Below are 22,294 nucleotides of genomic sequence, written 5' to 3'. Positions count from 1 at the left end.
AATTTAAAATAGTAAAAAAGTTTTTTTTATTAAATAAAAAACGTTATGATTAACCTAGCAAGTATTAACATCAACCGGCTTACAATAATAATATATTTAAGCGAGGATAAATCATAAAAAATATATTCAAATTATTTTAGCATTAAAAAAAGAGAAAGTTTAGGGGCCAACAATTCTATTAAATTTTGGTCAGCATGTAACTAGCAGAGAAAGGTGAGTTATTTGATGAAATCTCACACCAATCTCACACCATCAAATCATCATTGATAGTTAATTAATGGCTAACAATCACAAAAGTTACTGGTCCTAGCACTGCTCTTAAAAAAATATTTTTAAATTTTGTTATCAACAAGAATATTTTTAAATAATTTAAAAATATGCTAAAAATTATCTAGTCATGATAAAAAAACTTGCACTATTAATGAAAAAGTGTTATGTGGCTCACTTACTGATGTTAGAGTCCCACTTACTACATAAGCTCATTTGCCTTATTTTTTCAGTTACTATAAAAATCTCTTTATTCACAATTCACACAGATATATTTTTGTTATATTTTTAAATAATTTAAATGTATTTTTGTCGATAATAAAATTTAAAAATATTTTTGTTAACAATAAAATATTTTTAATGTATTTTTTGTGATTTACCTTCAAACAACTTAAAAATTGATATGAACTTACTATTAATGAAAAAATATTTCTAATTCACTTTAATTTCAACTCTCATGGAAATCGTCTAACTTTTTTAAGCTAAATAAAATTCAAAAAAAGAAGAATTTTGACTTATGAAAGAGTAATTATCCTTGATAACTATGTTGAAATATTTCTAGTTCACTTTAATAATTTCAACTCTCATGGAAATCGTCTAACTTTTTTAAGCTAAATAAAATTTAAAAAAAGAAGAATTTTGACTTATGAAAGAGTAATTATCCTTGATAACTATGTTGAAGGAGATTAATTAATTGAACATAAATTATATCATGAATTATTCCCTCCATATTGATCGATCTTTTATTCAAATTATTGAAGAAAAAAAAGAACTAATAGAACTCATGCGTCCTTTTCTATTCCTTTAAAAAATGACACTCGAGTGGTTGCAATTTAAAATTATTTTTTTTAATACATTCCTAAATGTCTTTTCAAAATTCAAAGTACCAGAGAATGTGAAGAATGGATTATGAACTTCGAAAGGTTAAACACGTTATTTTATTCTTTTTCAACGTAACTTTAATGTAATTTCCACAAGAAAATTGCAAATTTTTGTATCTTTCTAACTTTTCACCATATCCTCCCAAAAGAAAGAGGGGATAATAAAGAAATTTGAATTCCGGTCCTTTCATTTTATCCAATGTGATTCTTTTTAGGTTTAATTATTTTATTAATTGTTATAGTTTTAAATATTAGTTTCACTATTTAATTAAATTTTTAACACCACTTTTTAATCAATACCATACAATTTAATCATACATGGGTTTCTTTTTTGGCCCAAATTCTACTGATATTTTAATGGTTTATTCTTATTTTTCTCACATATGTTTTTAGCAGAAATTGGTTTAGTTGTGAGTTGTGATTGATTGTATTAATAAATTAATTTTGATGAAAGAACATTATTAGCTAATAGACTGCTGAAAATAATTAAATGTATATTTATTTTACAATATGCTTTTATTTGGGTCCAATGTGTCTAGGTTCATACTCATCGTTACAGTTTGCTTTTTTTCTATAAACATGTATATAAAATTCAGACATGCTTTGACTTATTTTTTCTATTTGATTTATTCTGTTTTGATCTCTTTTATCTTTCCACTTTTATTGCAATTTGAATGCTTATATAATGAGAACAAGTTCTTATTTAACTTATAAGTATTTCAATTCATGCTTCTTTTATTCACTCTATACTACTTTATACCACTCAATATGTTAAAGATATACCTTATTTGATTTATAGAAATGGTTGAATTTATTTACCAATTATTTTTTTAGTTTTCAAACAAGTACACTAAATCTGATCATCCGTGCTATTTTGTGTTTTTTGTGTTTTTGCACTTGAAATGTTTGATAATATGATTTTCTGTGTTGGTATTACTATAATTTATTGTTCATTTGTTGTTCTAAATTTCTGTTAATTAGTATACTATTTGCAGATATGACGATTGATAGAGGTGTTTCGAATCAGGTTGCTGGTCATGGTCGTAGCTGTGCTAGGGGTAGAGGAATGGTTTCTTCCGGTACTCCTGGGACTTTTGGATCCTCTCCCTCTACTCCGACCACCCCGGTTACATCACAGGTTGCAGGTTTAGCAGACCATCCGTTCATCATGGTCCATAACCTCAACCACATGCCTCCATTTACAGGGATGATGTCGCCTCCTACTGCTCAGCATCCCGCTGCCACGGCGACGCCGCCTCTAGTGATGGAAGTCGCTGTCCTGGAGTCCTCTCATGGAACTGAGACAACTGATACTCCTCCACCACCTCCCATTGTACGGTTAACCATTTGGCCTGATGGCGGCACGGGGTAAGTATTACTTTGAGTCTTATATATTTCTTATTATTGTTATTGCTAAAAGTGGCTGAAAATTGATTCTAGTTTAGTGGATTTTGGTTTATTTGGTTGCCTGTTTAGTGTTTCACGTTTAGTGGTTATGGTTATTGCTGAAAGTTCTTGAAAATTGATTCCTATTTAGTGGATTTAGGTTTATTTGGTTGCCTTATTATGGAGTTCCTATTTACTGATTATGGTTATTGTTGAAAGTTCTTGAAAATCGATTCCTGTTTAGTGGATTTAGGTTTATTTGGTTGCCTAGTTAGTGTTTTCTATTTACTGATTATGGTTATTGCTGAAAGTTCTTGAAAATTGATTCATATTTAGTGGATTTAGGTTTATTTGGATTTTTTATTATGAAAATCTTGTTTACTTATTATGGTTATTGCTGAAAGTTCTTGAAAATTGATTCCTATTTAGTGGATTTTTAGGTTTATTTAGTTGTCTAGTTATGATTTCTTATTTACTGATTTTGGTTATTGTTGAAAGTTTGTATAAATTGATTCATGTTTAGCGGATTTAGGTTTATTTGGTTTCTTGGTTATGGAATTGCCATATTATTTTGTTTGTGGGTTGTTGTTAGGTTTGCATCAAACAACAATAAGAGTACTCAGGAGATGACCAATATCATCAAGCTGATGTACAACCATCCCTAGCTAAACTACAAGAAGATCCCCGTTGAGACCAATGAGCGATGGTTTTAGAAATTAACAGTAATTACTTTTCTTTTTTTGTTTCAAACCTTTTTAGCTAGTTTATATCTTCTATCTTGCTTAACTAATTTTAAAGTTTTTTTGTGTTACAGTTGCAGTTTAGATGGGATGATAAGCACAAGTCAACCATAGGAAGATATTCGACCATAGAATGGGTCGGCGGCTCCAGTAGATCCTGGATGATGTTCGTCAAGGGCGGGACCACCTGATGACCTGGCTTCGACCGGATATAAAGAAGACTCTGTTAGTTCATTGGGAGACTGATGAGGGGTCTAGACATTAGCGTCTCACCAATAGAGCTAATAGGGCATCGGTCAGGTCATCCAAGTATATTGGCAGCTCAGCGACCTCCATGAAGACTAAGGCCAGGCTGGTACGTAGTGACTTTAATTTTGTTAATAACGTAGTTATATTCTTTTGCATATCATTACTAGGCATCCTAATCATATTGTTTCAATGCAACATGTGTAATCGAAGTCGTTGGATCACGAGGCGATATTGGCAAAGACATTCAAGTACCCCCACACGCTAAAGGAGAACAAAGAGAGATTTGCTTATCAGCGGTCTCAGGACCATTATGGGAGTAAACATAATGGTCATGAGATTAATTGTCTTCTACTATAAAATTGTTAGAGATTAATTGTCTATCTGTCGGAAAAATTACAATAACTTATGTTAATTACACAAGAGTTCTACATACAGAAACTAGAGGTCGCGACTTAGTAGTCTCAACAAAGGGGGGAGGATGTCGTCGATGGCTCTGCAGCTTAACCAGCTTCAGTCGTCGATCCCAATACGGTTTGGTGCGAGACTGCCTCAGTGCTGTACAAGAACCGCATATACGGGTTGGGTCGTTCTTCGCCAGCAGCATCTGCACTTCCATGTTGAGGTCGTTATCAGGCTCTGCCACCAGTCGAGTCATCGAACCCGAGGAAGGCGTGGATTTGAGGCTGCAGGTGCAGAAGCTCCAACACAACCTTCACCAGCAGGCTCAAGAGTTGAATGATTATTAAGAGAGGTATCAGGAGATTCTCACCCGCGTGACATCTACGAATGAGCTCAGGCTAGAGTAGAGGGAGTTCGCTGGAGTGACTTCAGCGTATGGAGTCTCAGATGGAGGTGTACCAGGCCCAGATACGCGCCGCTGGCATCAACCCTACTGGTAGTATCACCGCTGCTGGTGGTAGCAGTCCTGCTAGCAGTACACGAACATCACCGCCTTCTGCGTCGCCGACATAGCACCACGGGACCGACGACAACAACGATGATGACTCCCTAGATTTGTAGTTATTTCTATTTCGTTTTATTGTTTCATTGTATTTATTTAATGTACTTGACTTTTAATTTAATTGAACATTGTATTATTTATTTTAAATAATAAGTTTTAATATTTTATGAATTTAACATTAATTGTGTAAAAAAATAAATTTAAAGTTAAAATTAAAATTTGCCATTTGTTTCAAATTTTTTTAAAAGAAAATTGACATTATCGTCGGATTTATCATAGAAATAATCCGACGATAATAGTGCGCGAAATAATATTTTTTGTGCCAATAATATCGTCAGAAAAATTTGTCAGTAACTAATTAATTTTTCGAATTGGTAATCCATCATATAATTCAACGATAATTACCAACAAAATTTATATTATTTGATTGTTTCTGGCAATAAATTTACTATCAATTTTTTTTTTCATTTTCTGATGATACTCTGTTTCTTATAATATTAGGTCCATTAGTATTGTATTTGTATAGATTTTGAAATATTTAAGAATTAAGCCTCGTTCCCGAGACTTGTATTGTTGATCAGATGGGTTTATACCAACTAATTAACTCGTGGATCCACTCATGTCACTAATGATTTTGATCATTTCTTGTCTGTACGTAACAGCCTCAGAATCTAAGCATAATACATTAGAAGTGAACTCAGCTACTTGAGATGCATCTCCTTCCAAAGCACGAACTATCTGCAACACATGCAAGGATCACTAAAATAATAAAAAATAGTCTTTTCGTTTTAAAAAAATAATGTAAAAAACTTTTATAATTATATAAAATATATTTTATTGTATATTAAATAATTTCCTTTTTTCAAAAAAAAAACCATTATAAATAGATCTTTTACATATTTAATTTGAAGAATGTTATAGCATTTCTGTTCTACACTTTTTTTTTTAATTTTAGTACTAAAAAATGATAGATAAAATTTAAAAATGATAAAAGAAAATTTATTTTATTATACCATAAACAAAATTTGTATATGAATAAATTGTGACTTACGCAGAAAGTAAGGAAGAGAAACCAAAGATTGCATATTCAAGACTTTAGAAAAGAAATGAATACTTGGACTTATTTAAATGTTTATATTTTTAATATGATTTTTTAAGTGATTTTTTTTGGACTTACTTAAATTATTTTTATATAATTTTTTAAAATTTGTCTTATATTTTTTTATTCAAAAATTTAAACTAACAAAAAAAATCACCGTTATATTATTCTTAACAAGATTTCTATAAAGATATGACGTATTTATACATGAATGCAAGCAGATTCTCCAGCTAGCAACAAGTCTAATAGCCATAACAAACTTTTCCTGTTTAGTAGATTAATCACTAAGACACTAACTACCATAACAGTTATCAATTTCCTACACTTTCTAATTTTTATCCTTAATAGTACAAAAGAGATGTGCATGTGTAAATATAATTTATCATTTAATTTGATATGAACTTACAAATTAAACCTTTGTTAAAAGTCAAAATTATGAGTATTTTATTATTACCTGGCTCATCTTTGGTCGAAGCTTTGCTTCATATCGTATAGAAGCAGCTGCAGAGGCCAGCATGGAAACCATTTCGGTTGCTTCATATTGATTTTGGAGTTTTCGGTCAGCTATAACTTCAAAATTATTCTCTTTCAAAACCTTTGTTAGCAAAGGCATTGCCTGCGAGAATTCACGAAACCACTTCTGTGAAAAGATTAAACTAATATAAAAAGATACATGAATAATAATAATATATGTTCACATATAATAGTACATTATTAGCCTTTGTACCAAACTAACCTCCACGAAAGTATGATGTGAATTAATTACTGGTCGGCGGCCAGTAATTAACTCGAGAAGCATGACTCCGAAAGAAAAAACGTCGGCTTTTTCAGTGAGGTTTCCACTGGAAGCATATTCAGGAGCTACATACCTGAGCTAACATTTCACGCATGAGAATTTTATTGTTATGTTTGAATTGATGAAGAATTGTGAAGAGAAAAAAAGATGGATGTGTTGTAATAATGTACCCTAGAGTTCCCATCACTCGAGTGGAAACATGCGTATTCATATCCGGGCAGAACTTTGCAAGCCCAAAATCGGCAACCTGTAGACACAATGCAAGGGGTTGTTTATCAAGTTGATCATCAAATGGATAAATTGATCATTTGCTCACCTTCGCTTGAAAATTAAAATCGAGAAGAATGTTAGCAGCTTTGATATCACGATGGATGATCTTGGGATAACCTGAAAATACAAAAATCGTTATATGTTGATACTTGATAGGCATTGTAGCAATTAACGAAGAAGTCACATTCTAATGCATAGAGCATGAGGGTGTGGTTCATTTTAATATACACTTAACATAATTGTCACCAAATATACTGAAAACAAATTAAATAATATATATATAAATTAATTATTAATTTTAATTTTTTTTGTGTACATAACAATTTTATTCTTCAACCAATGAAAAAATCTAAACATAACATTGTATTTAAATTTGAATATGAATAATATTCTCATATTTAGTTAAAAAATTAATATGTGAATCATGTATATCGAAATAAAATCTTTTAAATTTCATATGAAAAGACATACATTCCTCATGAAGATATGCTAATCCCTTAGCAGCTCCTAGAGCAATCCTCATTCTTGTAGGCCAATCTACAGTAGGACCTTGCCCTGTTTTGTTCAAATAACTGAATAGCCATTATAACTTGTATCCGATCCATTAAAAAGTTATTAATGCAACCACAAAACAATTTTATTAGTATTATTATTTATTTGTACTATTATAGAAAATCTCTTGGTAAAAACCGATAAGATTGTGTTACTCGAATATAATTTTTCTATGACTTTTTATTAGTATATTGATGTAATAAAAAAAAATACTATTTATACACATGATAATTTTTCTTAATTTGTGCACATTATTTGCAGGAAAAAGACTAACAAACAGTTGTATTATTTTACAACTTTAAAAAAATACCATGTAGATGGAACTCTAATGTATTGTTTGGAACAAATTCGTAGACGAGAAGCCTACGGTGGCCGGCGATGCAATATCCAAGCAAAGAAACGAGATTCCTGTGATGAAGCCGAGTGATTATGTCTACTTCAGCTTGGAATTCACGCTCTCCCTGCCTACTTCCATCCTTGAGCTGTTTGATGGCAGCCTCCTTGCCGTTTGGAAGAACTCCTTTGTGGACATAACCGAATCCACCTTCTCCAACCAAATTTGCTTTCGAGAACCCATCTGTTGCAACTTCCAACTCCTCGTATCTGAATATTCTGTTCTTTGATGACATTTCTATTATTCCGTTATTGCCTGTACAATAATTAGTAAGAAGCATGGTAAAAAGAATGGAAAGAGCGTGCATTTGCATCATCGCATGTAAGCAACGTGCATATACTTATTCTATTTTTATTTTTTAAGTGTGTGTTTGGATTACAGTTTGCAAACTATAGTTTGTATAAAATTGATTTTGCAAACTTGCTTTTGATGAAAAGTAAGTTTGTGTTAACGTGATTTATGTTTGGCAATTTTTATATCAAAATGGATTATAATAAAATAAATGTTGTTTGGATTATACTACTCAAAATCACTTTTAGATGAAAAATTACTAAAAGAGACATCAATTTAAATAATTTTTTATATTATTCTATTATTTTACTTTAGATATTTGAATAGAACTTATTAAGAGACATGATAAAATACTAATAAAATACATAAAAAATAATACGAGATATCATAAAAAATTCATATAATAAAAAAAATTCATATGAACTAGAAAACAATTAAAAATAATAATATACATGAAAAAACAGAACACTAAAAAAATAATATAAAAAATATTTATCATATAAATAAAATAAATACAATAAAAAATAAAAATATGAAAGATAGTATTATACATTTTATAATGTCAAAGAAAAAGAAAATGTTTTATAAATTTTTTAGTACCGTTAGTACTCTTTAATTTAGTATCATTTTAAACTATAAGTTTTTATTATTTATGACTCTTTTGTTACTTATAATTAGTATATAATAAAGACGAAAATAAAGTACAATAGAAGTACAATAAAAACGAAAAAAAACATGTAAATATCGTATATAATAATTACGATCAATAACATATTTATATAAAAAAATATAATAAAAAGTAAATAAAATTCATACGAATAAAACCAAATAAAAAATAAAAAAATTTATACACAACATAAATATAGTACAATAAAGAATAGAAAAAAGAATTTATATAAATAAAAAATAATAAATTTTTTTATCTGGACCGTGATTGAAATAAATTTGTATGAAAAAAAATTGGAATGAAAAACATACATAAAGAACTATTGTAAAAGTTATATGGTTACTTGCATATTTTTTATAGAAGAAAACAAAGGATAAAGTTGGTAGAAAAGGAAAAAAATTCTCATCTAATTTCTTAATGATAACCAAATTTTCCAACGTGAACGCATAAGCTAGAAATTTTTGTTTCTGATAAACGTACGTTTAGAGGTATAAGCACTTCTAGGTTGAGAGTTCTAAAAGATTGCCAAACATAAAAGTGGAAAGTTCAAGACGCTCAAACGAGCTTCTCTCTTCCTCAACGTGAACCCCAAACACAAAGTTGCCCAACGATTTTAAAACAATTATTTATATATAAATATATAATGATATTAAAATTATATTTTATTATTATACTTAAAGTTTGTCTTAGCTCTTTTTAGGGTTCGTAATATTACTTTTATCTATATGCATCTAATCCAATTTAACCTGTTTTTAATAAGATTGGTAATTCAATCCGCCGAAAATTGAGTTGAAAACGAGATAGGTAGAGTTGTGAGTTAGATCCGGTGTGAATTTAAAATAACTCATATTCAATCTACTTATACCTCTAATATGTTATAGTACATAATTAAAAATTATTATATATATAAAAAGAAGAGGGATAATATTGTTGCAACAAATTAAAGTTTGAAGAAGAACGACAATAGTTTTGTTGTTGTTTGTGTTTTTATAATTTTAGCAAGGACTTGATGATAAATTAATAATTATGTTGTTTGTAATTTTAACATTGATTTTATCATGGTTTTGTTGTTTTTAATTTTAATATAAATTTATTTTTGTATTTTGTGTTTTACTAGTATGTATGAAATATTAATGGATTAAATAGTGTTTGATTGAAAAAAAAAAATTGATTTTAGTTTTTTGCAAAATCAATAAGGTCGAATAGAGAATTTTAGGTTATAAGTGAGGTTAGAATTGAAAATTTTTTAACATAGAGATAAAAAAAAGTTAAATGTTACAAAGATTTTAAACTTAATAATAGAATTAGAATAGAGTATAAATCCTACTTTATTATAATCATTGACAATTTTAATTCTCTTAAATAATATTTGTTTTTAAAGACCAAAACTAAAACTAAATTATGAAATTTAATATTATATTTGATGGTCAAATATTAAAATTAAAATTTTAATTTTAAAATATAAAATTTTAATATTTTTAGTATCACCAAAAAATAAAAATAGACTAAATTTTTTAAAAATAAATATCTTTTTAATAACAAAATATTTTACTAAATATTATCATTCTACTTCATATTTATCTTGAATCAGATAAAATAATAAAACATAATTATTCTATATATATTTTAAGCCAAACATAATTCATAAATTATTTCAGTTTTTCAGTTTTTTTATCTTTCTTCCAAACCCAGTCTTATACACGTACCTTTAAATCCAAGATCTTTATCATGTTTTCTCTTCCTATTCTTCCAATAAGAAATACCAAAAGCGCTAAGCACCACAATCAAAATGGCAAAAGTGACTGCTGCCGCCATTCCAACGATGACGCCACTTGACGAAAAAGATGGTGCTGGAGTCGAACTTGGAGGAGGGAAATGCAGTACCTGGGTTGGTTTAGAGGAAGGTTTCATCGGCAGGGGAGTTTGAGGAGGTGGAGGGGCAGGAGAGAAAAGTCGTGGCGGTGGTGGCATTGGTGAGGAAAGAGCTAGTGGTGGTGGCGGTGGCGGTGGCAGTGGCAGCATTGGTGGGGAAATAACTAGTGGGGGTGGCGGTGGAGGTGGCGGCAACAATGGCGGAGGAGGTAACGGTGGTGGTGACAATGAAAAGTGAGAAAGTAGTGGAGAAGGAGGAGGACAGTCACATCCTACAGCTAGACATAGGTTGGTACGTTGGTGAAATAATTGACGGTATTGAGCACAACGAATAGGATTTCGTGGTCCCAATTTGGATTCCATTTCTTTCTTTAAAATCACTCTCTTGTATATCTCACGGATGATCCGCTAGCTGGAGATATATATATATATACATCCGCGCTTTTCATAACGTTAGGAAGACATAAAAAAAAATAGCCATAATTTATTTTAATTAAAAAATATTAAATAAAATAAATTATAATTATTTTTATTAATTTTTTTGGTTATTAAATATTTTTGTTTGTCTTATTATTATTAGATTCTATAACATGTAAAAAATATTAAAAACTATTTAAATTTATTATTTTTAATTATTAATTTAATAAAGAGTTTTAACAAATCAATAACTTTTGTGATTTATAATCAATAAATAATTATTAATAATATTTTTAATTATATAAAATTTTATTCAATAATATAAAATTACTCATTTTTATTTTATTAATTACATGTTAATAAAAATTTGATAAAATTACTAATCCTTAAACTTTTTTATAAAAAAAATCACAAATAAATCCAAAGGATAAGAAGAGCCGCTAAAACGGCGAGAACGAGGGACTAATAAATACATCCCTTAATAATAATAATAATAATAATAATAATAATAATAATAATAATAATAAAATGTTAATTATAATTTATTACCATTTTATTCATATTTGATTAGACACTTTTGCCGGCCTCTTTTTTTTCTCCTTTCTTTATGCATATCTACCACCAGAGCTGCAATATAATTGTGTATAATTGTATAAATAATAATTTGTCAAAGCAAATATTTGTAAATTTTTTTTGACACAGATCCGTCAAGTTAGATATTGATTTTCTTTTCAATTCTTCGGCATCAATAAAATTTTTTCTACTCCTACTCTATTTTCGTTGTTAGTAAAACTACAAATATGAGAAAAATAATTACTTTATTTTTGTTGGTAATATATGTAAATTAAAAATAAAAAATATATATACATTTTATTTTTGTTGACTATACTTACGTGAACTGTTTAAATTTTGTTTTTACACTTAGTAATTACAAAAATATAACATAATGTTTAATTTCGTAGATCTATTCATCTACTTATTTAAGTTTAAAATAGTAAAAAAATATTTTTTATTTAAATAAAAAAACGTTATAGTTAACCTACTAGTAGCAAGTATCAACATCAACGGGCTTACAATAATAATACTTTTAAGTATGGGTAAATTATAAAAAAATACATTCGAATTATTTAAGCATTGAGAAAATTGTCCTTAAATTTTGTTATTAATAAAAATATTTTTAAATAATTTAAAATGTGTCAAAAATGTGGCTCATATATTAATATTAGATTCTTACCTATCACATGAAATATTCTTTTTATCATATTACTCTTTTTAGTTAATATAAAAAACTCTTTGTTCACACAGGTGTATTTTTGTTATATTTTTAAATAATTTAAATGTATTTTTATCAATAATAAAATTTAAAAATATCTTTATCGTAATAATAAAATATTTTGAGTGTGTTTTTTGTGATTTGCTCTTCGAGTAACCTAAAAATTGACATGACCCAACTATCGTTGGAAAATATTTCTGATGCACTTTAAATTTCAACTCTCATCGAAATCATCTAACGTTGATGCTAAATAATAAAAAAAAAGGGTTTTGGCTTATGAAATAGTGATTATCCTTGATAACTATGTTGAAGGGAATTAATTAATTAAACATAAATTATAGGTGAAAATTCAGGTGCAATTGACTTCATATGAAGTTGATATTTGAGAGTTGTTAAATAATTTAATTGATTTGAATAAATTTTTATCTAACACTCTCAAAAATCAATTTCACATAAAATCGATTTCACCTGAATTTTTACCTATTATATCATGAATTTTTGTCTCCGTATGGATCGATCTTTTACTTAAACTATCGAAAAAAAAAAGAAATAATAGAAGTCGTGCGTCCTTTTCTATTTCTTAAAAGAAAGACACATGAGAGGTCGCAATTTAAAAATATTTTTGTTTTAATACTGTTACCTAGATTATTTTTTTATCAATAATAGGTTTATCATTGTAATTAATTTTTAGTGAGAGTACATAAAAAAAAAGTACATAGTATATAAGGTGTAATAACTCAACAAATATTTTCTAAGAAGGATTTTTCATTCTCTCCAACAATGAGAAGAACCTATCTCTTTTCCTCTCTTAATCCCTTCTGATTCATCAAACCATCAACATCACAGCTTGAACAGCTTAGGGCATGAGATTTTCTTCATGGTGCGGTGAGCGTGGAAAAGCAACCAAGCTGTGAATCAAAAAAAAAGTTGTGAATTGAGATCAATCCAATTTTGCCATTCTCTTTCTATCCCTAATTTTTCTTTCGACATTTTCTTTCCCCCATTCTTACCTCTTCCTTCAAACTCATCCAATAGAGTTTGATGAGAGGCTATTTCGCAAGATTCTTTCTTGGTGAACATAGCTGTTCCGATCAACGAGTTGGAAGGAAGAAGATCTGAATCCCTATTACTCTGTGATTATTTCTCAAAATGGCAAACATGGCAAACAGATCCTCCCATTGCAGAGGTCGTGGAGCTACATTGGCTTGCTCTCATTGCAACAAGCAAGGCCACACAGAAGATGTATGCTATAAGAAGCATGGGTACTCCTCCCACTTCTACCAATGGCAGCAACATAACACCACCATCAATCACGTGATCACTGAGGGGCATGATGATATACTCAGTGACAAACAATTCCAGCTCAATTGTCTCCAAGAGAACATTGGAATATCAAGATCTGGATTCACTCCAGAGCAAAGATTTGCCTTGTTAGAGTTGATCAAAGACAAAAGTGTGCAGCAACAACCTCATAATGCAAATCAAATTTTGACTAATTCCATTCACACTTCCACTCCAGGTAAAACCATTGCATTACATTTTAATGCGAGAATTATGAGCATTATCACTCCAAAATCTGCACTATGGGTCATTGATTCCGGTGCAACAGATCATGTGACTTTTGACTTAAAAGATTTTGCAAGTTTTCAAAATATTGATCCAATAAATGTGATATTGCCAAATGGAACCAAAACTGTTAGCACCATCATTGGCACAATCACATTCTCTAAAAATTTTTTCTCAAAAATGTTTTATACATTCCTTCTTTTGATTTTAAATTGATATCTGTGTCAAAGTTAACCTCAAACTTACATTGTCAATTGTTAATCAATGATAAGTGTTGTGAGATACAAGATAGATCCACATCAAAAATGATTGGCATTGCTGAGTGTATAGAAGGGTTATATACAATGAGTAGAGAACCAGAATTCTCTCATTTTTCCCCTCTTCCAACAAAGCAAGCTTCATTGGCGGTAACTACTACTACTACTCATTCCACCACACCTTCACACAGTGAGCACAACAACATTTGGCATCTTAGATTAGGACACATACCCATGCATAAATTGATTTTTCTGAAGAAGTATTATCCTTTTATAGATAGTATTGCTTCAAAATTTCCTTGTGATTCATGTCATTTTGCAAAACAAAAGAAATTATCTTTTAATCTTAGTACAACTAAAATAAAAGATTGTTTTGATTTAGTTCATATGGATATCTGGGGTCCTATTTCTGTCCCTTCCAATGAAGGACATAGGTATTTTTTGACTGTGGTGGATGGTAAGAGTAAATTCACTTGGATTTTTTTTATGAAAACCAAATCTGAAGCATCACAATTGGTTATTAATTTTGTGAATTTTGTCAGAGTATATTTTGAAAAACAAGTTAAGTGTATAAGGACCGACAATGGGCCAGAATTCACTCTAAAATCCTTTTTTGCATCAACTGGAATTTTACACCAAACTTCTTGTGTAGAAACACCAGAGCAAAACGGGATTGTAGAGAGAAAACACCAGCATATTTTAGGTGTTGCTAGAGCACTGCTATTTCAATCAGGAATTCCACATTGTTTTTGGTAATACGCAGTTGCTCACGCCATTCACCTAATTAATAGGCTGCCCAGCACTAACCTGAATAATGTTAGTCCTTATAAGCTTTTGTATAGCAACTTACCTGACCTTTCATATTTAAGAGTATTTGGTTCTCTTGCATATGCCTCCACATTAACAAATTCAAGAACAAAATTAGACCCAAGAGCCAGAAAAATAGCTTTTCTTGGTTTTAAATTAGGAACAAAGGGTTTTCGACTTATTGATTTAAAATCAAAGGAAATTTTCATATCCAGAAATGTAATTTTTTATGAAACTCATTTTCCATTTTTACATTCCACTAGCACTGACATTTCTGTAGTGCCCATTCGTACTCCACAATGCATTGATCTTTTTCAATATGATACACCATCCACACATCATTTGCAATCACCCACACATACCACACTCATAGATTCAAATGAACATTTCTCAAGCTCAATGCACTCACCAATTTCCTCACACACCATTGCACCCATTACCACACCACACACTAATAATGCACCTGCATCACAACATTCTGACATCACACATGACTGCATTACTAGAAAGTCTGAAAGAGTCAAGAAACCGCCTGCTTATTTGAAGGACTATCATTGTATGACAACCCACACAGCTCACTCTAGCAATGTTTCCAACTCTAACTCTTTATATCCTATCTCACAACACTTGTCATATGATAAACTAACCCCGAAATATAAGTCACTTTCTCTAGCCATCACCTCAAATCAAGAACCTAGCACTTATGAGGAAGCGGCTGCACATGAATGTTGGAGAAAGGCAATACAAGATGAATTGACAGCTCTAGATCAGAACAGAACTTGGTGTCTCACTGAACTCCCAAAAGACAAGAAGGCTGTGGGTTGCAAATGGGTTTTTCGGGTAAAATTCAATCCCGATGGCACCATAGAAAGGCACAAAGCGAGGCTAGTTGCAAAAGGATTCACTCAAGTGCAAGGAGTAGATTATGGTGATACTTTTAGTCCAGTTGTCAAAATGACTACCCTACGAGTAATGTTAGCATTAGCAGCGGCAAAGAAATGGCATTTGAAACAGTTGGATGTCAACACTGCCTTCCTTCATGGAGATTTGGACAAAGAAGTTTATATGAAGATACCACCCGGTTTGGCTGTGTCACAACCAGGTTTGGTTTGTAAATTGCAAAAATCTCTATATGGGCTTAAGCAAGCAAGCAGGCAATGGAACATTAAACTCACTCAGACTCTTGTGGATGCTGGTTATAAGCAGTTTTTTTATGATCATTCACTCTTCATTAAGAAACAATCTGAAAGCTTCACTGCCATTCTAGTATATGTTGATGCCTTGATTTTAACCGGGAATGACATTGGTGAAATCAATTCCATCAAGCAAGATTTGGATGACAAATTCAAAATAAAAGATCTTGGTGATCTCAAATACTTCTTGGGAATGGAAGTAGCACGCTCTAACTCTGGAATTCATATTTATCAGCGGAAGTACACCATGGACCTTCTCAGAGATTTTGGTTATCTAGATTGCAAGCCTCTATCTACTCCATTTGATTATAGTCAGAAACTTTCAAAGGAATCAGGTACCATTTTAACAGACAACACTGTTTACAGACAGCTCATCGGCCGACTCCTTTACCTCACAAATACTAGACCCGATATCTCTTATGCTGTGGGACGTTTGAGCCAATTTTTGGATTGTGCAACAACTTCTCACCTACAGGCTGCTTTTCGTGTACTCCGATATTTAAAAGGCCGACCTGCAACTGGTCTCTTCTTCTCCTCTACTTCTAATCTGCATCTCACTGGATTTGCCGATGCTGACTGGACTACCTGTGCCGATACTCGTCGCTCCGTTTCCGGTTATTGCTTCATGCTTGGGAACTCGCTCATTAGCTGGAAGAGTAAAAAGCAAACCACAGTTGCCAAGTCCTCTGCAGAAGCTGAATATAGGTCTCTTGCTATTGCCACTTGTGAAGCTAGTTGGTTATCTTTCTTAATGGATTTCATTGGCTTGCCGCTTCAAAAGTCTATCACTCTATTCTGTGACAACCAGTCAGCCATTCACATTGCCAATAATCCCATTTTTCATGAAAGAACTAAACACATTGAAGTGGACTGCCACATTGTTCGTGAAAAGCATTTGTCTGGTCTCATTCATCTTATGCCAGTTCGTTCCAAGGATCAACTTGCTGATTTTCTTACCAAAGCTCTGCCACCGGGTCCTTTTCTTGCCAATGTTTCCAAGCTAGGATTGTTAGATTTACACAATTCTAGCTTGCGGGAGGGTGTTACCTAGATTATTTTTTTATCAATAATAGGTTTACCATTGTAATTATTTTTTAGTGAGAGTACATAAAAAAAGGTACATAGTATATAAGGTGTAATAACTCAACAAATATTTTCTAAGAAGGATTTTTCATTCTCTCCAACAATGAGAAGAACCTATCTCTTTTCCTCTCTTAATCCCTTCTGATTCATCAAACCATCAACATCACAGCTTGAACAGCTTAGGGCATGAGATTTTCTTCAAATACACATTCCTAAATGTCTTTTCGAAATTCAAAGTAATAGAGAATGTGAGGAAGGGATTATGAACTTCCAAAGGTAAAACATGTTATTTTATTCATTTTCAAATTTCCACAAGAATCATTTTATATTAATGGACTAATCTATGCTCTATTTAAATATTTGTTGTTGGTTAATGATCTGTTATATGTATAAGATAAATTTTTCAACTTCTAATAACACTTATATAAATAGATAAATAAATTAATTATTTAGCTAATTTAAGTTGATTAATTTTCACTCTATTTTATTTTATTTAAAAAAATATCGATAAACAATATAAATATTGAACAACGTGAACAATAAATTTTAAAAAAATTAAATTAATTATTTAAATCAAATTTTTAATTTATTAAAATAATCAAATTTTGAATTTAAATTATTAGAGTTAGGCAACGTAACCTCCTCTTAATATACCGTCACATCATGTTCTCATTCCATTTCAACCCTCCTCCCCTCTTCCATTCACACCGTCTTTCATCCCGGCGGTCCTCCCTTCCACCACTCAGTCTGACACGCCTCCACCTCCGCCGGTCAGCCCAACGCGTCTCCCCCTCCGATGATCAGCCTAACGCGCCTCCCACCTGCCCATCCGCTGCTGTTGCTGTTTTCACGCCACTCTTTCCTGGTGGCTTTGTTGTGGTGTATGCCGTGTCACCTTTTCGTGGATTTGCTTCTGCGTCGTGCTGGTTTGTCGTTCCGAGATGCCGTAATTTTCGGTAAAAGTCGTTGGAGAGTAAACCATCGATGGAGCCATCAATCCCTTCATCCCGTCGTTCAGGTTGTCGCTGCCAGCTGCTGCCACTCGAGGGATACCATCGCGCGCGTTCCCCATACGCCACTGCAGCTATCTCGCGTTCCACGAGCGTTATTGCTGCTGCCTCATGATTTTTGGGCGGCGTTGCTGCTGTCTCGTTGCTATTCTCTCTCTACCGCCGTGGTTCTTCTCCTGTTCTTCTTCCTCTTCTTCCTCTCTTTTTTCGGATGTGGTTCACATTAAGAACAAACATCCCATTTACATGAAATATAAACATCTTGTTTGTAGAAAAAATAAACATTTGGATTTAATTTAAATAGATACAATGAAATTTGCTTAATATTTATTTTACTAGGTATGTGAATGGTTATTTTTATTCTAAAATAAATATTTATTTTCATTCTAAATCGATATTCTTGATTGAGAAGAATTGAAGCTCGATGGCGCTGAGACTGACCGATGAAAGAGTAACGATGGCGCAAAAAGGATTTGGGGAGGAGGTATGCAGCAGTAAAAAGGTTAAAAAATGTATGGTTAAAATGTAAAGGATGAAAGTAGAATTTTTTAAAAAACAATTTGCGATGGACTATTTTTTTTTGCCTTTCTATAAATTGAGAGTGCAGCTTATTATTCACGTTATTCACAATTTCCGTTGTCTATCTAGCGAAACCAATTTTTTTTTTTTGTTAACGTTTTATTACAGTTTTTATGCAGTTTTGTGGGTTTATTTTGCTACTGTTCATTTTCTTATTTTACTTACTCTAATTTAATGGGCTCCTATTTTAGGCTTTTTTTTTTTTGTACAAGCACTCTTATTTTAGGCTAACTACATATATATATATATATATATATATATGGATTTAGATCCTCTAAAGTTTGAATTTCACTTTAAAGAATAAAGTGTGATTTTTTTACCCTTAAATGGTTTCTCTTTTATATTTATTCTTAGTTCCATATATAAAATAAATAGTTAAATATCACACTTTATTTTTTAAAGTAAAATTCAAACTTTAGAGGATCAAAATCTTATTTTCTTATTTGGGCCCTCTAAACTACGGATTTAAAGTTTACTTGCGTTTTTTGTCTTTTTCCATAGACCCATACTACAGCTCGACAAAAAAAAAAAAAAAAAGAAGATTGAATGAATTTACAGCAATGGACTTTGATTATAATCATAAGTTTGTTTTATTATAAATATAAATTTGATTTATAGTTTTTGAGTGTTGTAATACCATTCTGTATTTATATTCAAAATGTCTAATGATAATTGATGATGTACTTATGTAGCATTGCATACTCATTGTCGTTGATACTCAACTACTCATGCACATAGCCACATAGGGAATTGAGCAAGATTACGGGAATGATCATCTCAATTTTTTTTAATCATTAAAGGAATAAAGTATAATTTTTTTTATTAATTTTATAAGTAAAATAAAAAAATATTTAAAAAAATAATAAAAAATTAAAGATCACATTTTATTCTTTTAATTTTTTTTAACAATTAAAAAAATCTATTTCTCAAAAATTACTTCTAGCTATGTCTCAAACTAAACAAATACAAAAAGATTATTTGTTTTAAAATTAATTATTAATATATTTATGTATAAATATATATATTATTTAATTTATTTTTAATGTATATTTATATTTTAATTTATCTTTTATATTAATAATTGATTTTAGTATATATTTAATATAGTTAAAACAAATATTAGTGCTTTTAAGATACTGCATCCGGGTTTAAAATTTGACAGAAGCCAAATAGTGATGAGAACTTTTTAAATCTTGCATGTGTGAGTATATAGTGTGTATGAATAATTGTGATATTGTAATGACTAAAATGAAAAGTTGTCTAATCTATAAGAAAAAGAAACTAATCAATCAATTCTATTATATAAAAATCGGAAATCGGTACTTAATGATGAAATTAACGTGGCATATTTCGGAGAGTGTTTTTCGATTTAATTATTTTAATTCATTCAATAAAATTTATTGCACTGAATTAATTATATTAACTAATTAATTTGATTAGATATTTAAATATTTTTTTCTTAATATAATTTATTATAATTTATGTTACTTAATTAATTATACTACATTAATTATAATTCGTTATATTAGTGAATTAGTCTTTTCATTTATAAAGTCTAAAATAAAATAAATAAATTGTTATTTATTCTAATTAAATTTATTTATATACTATATATGAATTAACGTATATTCGATTATATTATATAAAAATCGAATTTCTACACTTAATAATGGAGCTGACGTGGCATGCTTCTGAGAGTGTTTCTCGATTTATTTCTTTTAACTCATTAAATACAATTTATTATGAGATTAATTATATCAACTAACTGATTTGATTAAATATTTAAATATTACATAATAATTATAATTTATATCAATTTGTTTTAATAGTATTTCTTAATTTATTTCTTTTAATATTCTGGTAGTATTTTTTAATTTATTAAATCAAACTAGGTATAAATTATGTATATTAATTAATTACTTTGATTAAATTATTAATAATTAAAATAATAAATCTATAAATAAAATAAACAATTGAGATATTTTTAACTAATAATTAAATTAAATTAAATTATATGTATTAAGTCAAATTCAAATCATGTGAATTAAATACTAAACTAAAATATGATAATTTCTTGCTTATTCAAATTAAATACAATAAATACAAATTAATTTTGTAAGATAATGATGATTTTCTGGTCTTCTATATATAGACGGCTAAACAAAATGATAAGAATCATCATTTTTATCGCTCTTGCTATTTTAACTCTTCTTTTCTTTTTTTTTTATGTAAAATTTCTTTTATGGATAAATGAAAAGGTATGGATAAATAGTATTTCGTTAATTTTTTGTTTATAACTCGAAAATGTCTTAATTTAGGCATTATCGTTGCTGATGGAATTGGACGACAATGTGCTCGGCATACTTGCAGCTTAAGAAATCAGGTTATGTGTTCGAGGTGCATCGATGCAAACTTTTGGAGCTGCTGACTGCCGCTGAATTCATCGTATAGCTGGAACAAATTATGATATAGTAAAAAAACGTTTATGCATGCATGCTATTCTTCTTTATATATGTATCCCTCTATTTTTACAATTCACATCTTTATATATTATATTCTTTTTGACATTATTTAAATTTAATATTTTTTTCTATTTTTACGCTTCTAATCATTTTTTGTCTTAATATTTTGTTCTCATCAATTTCTATATTTTATTTTAGGTTAACTTTGTGGTTCAAATATAATCATTTATGTTATTATTGAATGTTATGAAATTGACCTGATATTAACAATAAATAATTCGAAAAAGGTGTGTTTTGGAACAATTCTCCTAAATTTAAATTGTTACGTTAAACAGATGATTGATAAATATTTTTGTATTAAATCTCTTATAAAAGAAACTTATAGAAATGTTATGTTATATGATATAATTTGATTATATATTTTTTTATCTTCAATCTAAATTATTTGAATTGGCATACCATTTATTTTTAAATTTAATTAAATATCTAAATATCTTACAATTTAATATAATTTAATTTATATAAATACATGGCTTTTAATATTTATTTAATAAATTTTAGAGATATTTTTGCAAGCTGTAATTTTTTATCTGTATATTTAATTTTTAATAATATCTTTTATTTATTAATATATTATTTTTATTATTTGAGTATCAATAATGCGTTAAGAATTTTTTATTGTATAAGTTATTTCGAGGAAAAAATGATAAAATTTGATTTATAAAAATTTAAATTTGAGCGTTTATTATGATTAAGCTCAAATTTTAATTTATTTTTTATATTGTATAAATATTAAATTCTTTGATTAAACATTTATTTGTTTATGATAGAATATTATATATAATTTTTATATTGGCAATTAAATTTCAATTTCTACATAAAAATAATATATTTTAGGTAATTGTACATTTTTTGTTATTTTAAAAATCATTATATATTTTTAAAATTATTTAATTATGTTTATTCTTTTAAAAGGATTACTATTATTAGAGAATAATGAATATTTATAATAGTTTAAAATTGAAAAAATAAAAAATACAAAATATTAATATTCTAAATTTTTTAAGTATAAATCTTAAAATAAATATATATGATTATGATTAATGGTTATAATTGGAGTTTTTATTTTATTCTAATTTTTTTTAGAACATATTTGCCTTATTTAAGTTTTATTTTTGTATTGATTGCTTTTTTTTGATAAAATATCAATTAAAATTTATAT

At 29.3% G+C, this 22,294-nt stretch overlaps 1 protein-coding gene across 1 annotated transcript; it reads right to left on the bottom strand.

The window, feature by feature from the left end:
• Nucleotides 1-5,104: 5,104 nt before the first annotated feature.
• LOC130976849 (proline-rich receptor-like protein kinase PERK3) lies at nt 5,105-10,686 on the bottom strand. The gene is made up of 8 exons (XM_057901785.1): nt 10,260-10,686; nt 7,512-7,850; nt 7,121-7,204; nt 6,696-6,766; nt 6,550-6,626; nt 6,320-6,452; nt 6,038-6,199; nt 5,105-5,218 (listed from the first exon to the last, which is right to left on the bottom strand). The coding sequence occupies exons 1-8, from the start codon at nt 10,573-10,575 to the stop codon at nt 5,186-5,188; spliced, it is 1,215 nt and encodes a 404-aa protein (XP_057757768.1). The 5' UTR covers nt 10,576-10,686; the 3' UTR covers nt 5,105-5,185.
• Between the last annotated feature and the right edge of the window lie 11,608 nt (nt 10,687-22,294).

This window comes from Arachis stenosperma, chromosome 4, assembly GCF_014773155.1.
Source record: "Arachis stenosperma cultivar V10309 chromosome 4, arast.V10309.gnm1.PFL2, whole genome shotgun sequence".
In the NCBI taxonomy this organism is placed as follows: Eukaryota; Viridiplantae; Streptophyta; class Magnoliopsida; order Fabales; family Fabaceae; genus Arachis; species Arachis stenosperma.
The sequence above is the reverse complement of the archived record's forward strand: the minus strand, read 5'-3'. Positions and strand labels throughout refer to the sequence as shown.